The 4,756-nt window shown below is 42.6% G+C and overlaps 1 protein-coding gene across 1 annotated transcript; it reads left to right on the forward strand.

Moving 5' to 3' along the window:
* Positions 1-1,036: 1,036 nt before the first annotated feature.
* On the forward strand, positions 1,037-4,474 carry LOC120700793 (MADS-box transcription factor 13-like). The gene is made up of 7 exons (XM_039985017.1): positions 1,037-1,233; positions 2,693-2,777; positions 3,204-3,268; positions 3,388-3,487; positions 3,677-3,718; positions 3,824-3,865; positions 4,020-4,474. Exons 1-7 carry the CDS (start codon positions 1,052-1,054, stop codon positions 4,293-4,295), a joined length of 792 nt encoding a protein of 263 aa, XP_039840951.1. The 5' UTR covers positions 1,037-1,051; the 3' UTR covers positions 4,296-4,474.
* Positions 4,475-4,756: the final 282 nt, after the last annotated feature.

Genomic DNA, 4,756 nt, shown 5'->3' on the forward strand with positions numbered 1-4,756 from the left:
CTTGCTTTTTCAGCTAGGTTATCTCTTTACATGCTAAATTTCACAGGTATTTCTGTGTGAGAGTTGTGATCCGGTTAGTTTCTGTTCAGATCGATGGATCTTTGTTTGTACTTTCTCCCTTTGCTGGGAAAAAAATCCCTTTTCTGTGCTTCGCGTTCTTGCAAGAAAAACTATGGCGGTTTCTCTCTGCTACTTGGATGCTTCTTTGTTTGTTTAGACTTGATTTCCGTTTTTCTTGCTTTCTATATGTGTGTATCTGGGTCTTCTTTCCCTGAGCTGGAAGGTCTTAGCTTTTTGGTTCTGAGATTTCTTCTCCTAGCAGCTAGATCGCTAGATCTTTGATCTTGACATGAGGGAGGAAAAAGGCAAGACGCTATATATCTAGCTAGCTCCTGTCAGCTGCGATTTTTTTTTCGTTATTCAAGTTATATTCTTGGATAAAGTTTCCTTGCAAGATTGAGTTGCTCTTTTTACATATCTGATCCTTTATCTGCTTCGACAAGTTCTTGTTGTTTAACGAGAAAAGAAGCTCATTGATTCATCTCAGTGGCTTGCTGTTGTTTCAGGTTTTCATTTTTGAGCTTCTTTCCCCAACAAATCGTGTGTTCTTGTGGCTGATTTCGTTTTGGATCTAGTGTGTTACATGATCGATCGTCTTGCCTTGCATCTGTGTGTTCCTTTCCCGGCCGGGAGAAGGGAGAAACTTGCCTGATCAAGTCTGCCGGGCATCGATCTATCTGTCCAATCATGACATCACGCTTTTCCATGTACCCCCTCCAGATTTGATCCGTCTGTCAAATCAACAAAATTTGTCATCTTTTATCTTAAAGAGGCTTGGGCTTTCTTCTATCCTTGATGTCTCCAGCAGCTGGTTTCTTGAATCCACCCGTTTCCCTTTCGGATGAATTTGCTTGCTTGATCGTAGTGTGCTACTACCAGCGGTTGGATCTTTAAGCTCCTCTCATGAATCATGATATATGCGCTTCAGATGATCTGAATCCGCGCTCTCATACATGTGAAAACTTGCTGACTTTCAGCCGAGATCTCCAGCATGGGGAGGGGAAGGATTGAGATCAAGAGGATCGAGAACAACACGAGCCGGCAGGTCACCTTCTGCAAGCGTCGCAACGGGCTCCTCAAGAAGGCTTACGAGCTCTCCGTCCTCTGCGACGCCGAGGTGGCGCTCATCGTCTTCTCCAGCAGGGGCCGCCTCTACGAGTACTCCAACAATAGGTGCGTGGTTGTGCTGTGCATCGATAGATCTCTTCTTGAGCTTGCATCTTGTAGCCTGGTGGATACTTGATTCTTTTAGCATGTCATTTCATGTTCAAGTGATCGACTTGCTGTTGCTTCATATGGCTGCTGCTGATGAGTGTAATCAGGAAAAATATAATACAATTTGATTCATTGGTGGTGTGGCGCCGTGGCACTTGCTGTGAGGTTTATTATGCCCCAAAATAAAGTATTTCATAGCGAGATCTTCGTAAATTTGCTTAATGTTTGGCGAATGATGAATTGATTAGTATAAAGTTTAGTCTTTATTATATTCATTCACACGTATCCGTCAAATTACCATGGTCCATGGCAACAACCTATATATGTGGAGCATGATTAATTTGACTGGTTTTATAATAATCTGTTTAATAAAGACCTTTTGAGCTGCCATATCCAAGATCAAAATGTGCAATGATTTATCCTTTTCCTCGTTACTTTATATATCATTGGCAATTTGTTCTCCTTTTATGTCTTTCTTTTTTGTATACAGAAGGATTTGATTTGACATGTATGCACACATCATGACATCAAAACAGAGTTGACTGTGCCAAAAATGTGTTCTTTCCATTTCTTGATCTGAACTTCAGAAGTTAATTAATTAGATATTTAAAAAGAATTATATTGTCTACTGCATGTGGCCATCCTTTCATCATATATTTAATCAAATTGACAAAAATGCGTTTACAAAGTGCTAGATGTTTGTTGCTTGGAACACAGCAGGATGTTTCTGCACACAGCTTCTGTCCAGTCAAATGCATTTCCATGCATGCTTCTCTCTCTCTCTCTCTCTCTCTCTCTCTCTCTCTCTCTCTCTCTCACACACACACACACACACACACACAGCATATTTCATATCTCCAGCAGGTCTCTCTCTCTGGCTGAGAGGACGTTGCAACGTCCTGACCTGACTCTAAACTAGCTGTCAAGAGTTTCCCTTTGCTCGCTTCCCCTCCCCAAGTCCCAACAGTAGACACATGATGCATCTTCAGAACGGACACCTCCGCCTTATCAGCTGCAACTTGCACCGGCTCAGAGACTTCACCGTCCTCCCATATTCGCCGTGTTTGTTACTCTCTCATGCAAAGTGTCAATCAACAACAAATGCACGGCACTCCATTCCTTTCATGTGCTTTCTCAAGTTATTCAACATCACAAGCAGTGGCACAGCTGCATTATTCTCTGCACAATTTTGCACCGAAGTAACCGGGACACGGATTCACATGCATTGACTGCTGTGTACATGCTTCATATACGCATATAAATTACTTCACAATTTAATGTCTTTTGCATTTTTGGTTTTTGAATATTATATACCTTGTTATTCATCAATGCAAGAGCGACACAGAGGGTGTCACTTCAGTACTGACTCCATCTCAATGCCTTTTGCTTGGTTGTGATGATCCATGATCGATTGCAGTGTGAAGGCTACAATTGAGAGGTACAAGAAGGCACATGCCGTTGGATCATCATCTGGGGCCCCACTCTTAGAGCTCAACGCCCAGGTAATAATACTAATTAATTCATGCACGGTTATACCTTTCAAACCATTTTTGCAGTTAAATAAATATGGTGTTCATTTTATGATTCATACATAGAAGTCAATGCAACCGCATGTAGTATCAATTGAGAGTTCTTGCATAAGATTTTTCCTAAACTAACTTTGAGATTAGTACTAGATGCGGGATAGTGCCTATAGTCATCGTTAAACCATATTTTACTATTCTAATGCAAGCTCACGATATTGTCAAATCTATATTACTACATTATATGAACCAGGAAGTTTCTAAAAGGGAAACAGTCATACACCTGAACAAATGTCATCAGAACCCTGTGGTTACTCTCTGGAACTAAATATTCCCTTTTACTCATTTGGCCTTTTATGTGAGATCCATCTGATCGTTTCCTCTGACTCTTTGTTTTATCTTAAGCAATACTACCAGCAAGAATCCGCGAAACTGCGCAACCAAATCCAGATGCTGCAGAACACTAACAGGTAAGAGCAGCCTTGTGCACAGCATTTTGCTTCCTTAGCTATTGTATTATTGAGAGGAATGTAATTGTGCACAGCACTGCCTGTATATCATTTGATTTTTTTGTCTCCCACATGTGAAGGCACTTGGTTGGTGATTCGGTGGAAAACTTGTCACTTAAAGAGCTGAAGCAGCTTGAGAGCCGCCTGGAGAAAGGCATTTCAAAGATCAGGGCAAGGAAGGTAAGAATGTAAAGTTATCCAATCCAACCATGCATTTTCACACAAACTAATCATAAACAAAGGGTGTTCAATTCTTCAGATTGTACTTGTTTTTTCCAGATGGTTTTGTTTAAAAATAACTCTTCAAATTCTGATGTAACTGTGACCGATATGCTATTGTCGATTCTGATCGCCAAATTCTTGTTTCAGAGTGAGCTGCTGTCTGCAGAGATCAATTACATGGTCAAAAGGGTAATACATACATGTCACCTATATACACTTGTCACTCCATTCATTTTAGCTAATCCTGTTTGGATTCATTCCGATCCTTTGCATCAAATTTTGCTGAAACTGCAGGAGACTGAGCTCCAGAATGACCATATGAACCTCAGGACCAAGGTATGCTTAACTGTCAGAAATCAGAAACACACTTTTGCTGCATATATAATATATATAGCTACTACCTAGCCTTGAAAACTAAATAAAAAATCTGTATACATTATTAATCTTGAAATCATGCTTTTCACTCTGTCCATCATCTCTGTCTGATCAGATTGAGGAGGGAGAGCAGCAGCTGCAGCAGGTGACCGTGGCCCGGTCTGCCGCCATGGCCGCCGCCAGTGCGGAGCTGAACCCATTCTTGGAGATGGACACCAAGTGCTTCTTCCCTTCCGGCCCCTTCGCGGGGCTGGACATGAAGTGTTTCTTTCCAGGAGGCTTGCAGATGCTGGAGGCACACCGCCAGATACTCACCACCGAGCTCAACCTCGGCTACCAGCTGGCGCCACCGAGCGGCGACGGCATCGTTAATAATCCTCAACAGTTCTAATAAGCTGCACGAGGAGCTATTCATGCTAACTGTAGCCGATAATGGAAGCTGGCAGTTCGTTGTTGCCTCTAGATGTTCTTGCATAGTTTGCATTGGCGTCTAGCTTGTTATGTTGTGTGTTCATGCCTTTTGTGTCTGACTATGTCCTTGCTATTCGGTCTACTGTTGGAGAACCAAAACCTAATCGATTAGACATAAATGATAAGATGCTGCAGCACCTGTGAGGCTGTGATCAGTATCTGTTATATATTGTCAATCCAAAGTGTTGGACTGAGGATAAAAGCCCCCACCCCTTCCACTATAACACCTGGGTTTTATGGTCGGGTTGGCTAGGTGGGGCGCTCTAACTTGGTACCAGAGACGAGACGAGGTCCTGGGTTCGATCCCTCCCGGCCACGCAATTTCCGCTGCGCGATTTCCCCTGCGTCTCTCGTGTGCTGAGACCTGCTGCGGACTACGCC

Source organism: Panicum virgatum, chromosome 3K (assembly GCF_016808335.1).
Source record: "Panicum virgatum strain AP13 chromosome 3K, P.virgatum_v5, whole genome shotgun sequence".
NCBI classification, from domain to species: Eukaryota; Viridiplantae; Streptophyta; class Magnoliopsida; order Poales; family Poaceae; genus Panicum; species Panicum virgatum.

Bases quoted from the DNA above. Each gene is read 5' to 3' on its own strand.
- LOC120700793 (XM_039985017.1), top strand. From the start codon at position 1,052: ATGGGGAGGGGAAGGATTGAGATCAAGAGGATCGAGAACAACACGAGC. The intron at 3,488-3,676 runs GTAAGAATGTAA...TTCTTGTTTCAG, and splicing joins CAAAGATCAGGGCAAGGAAG to AGTGAGCTGCTGTCTGCAGA. The intron at 3,719-3,823 runs GTAATACATACA...CTGAAACTGCAG, and splicing joins TCAATTACATGGTCAAAAGG to GAGACTGAGCTCCAGAATGA.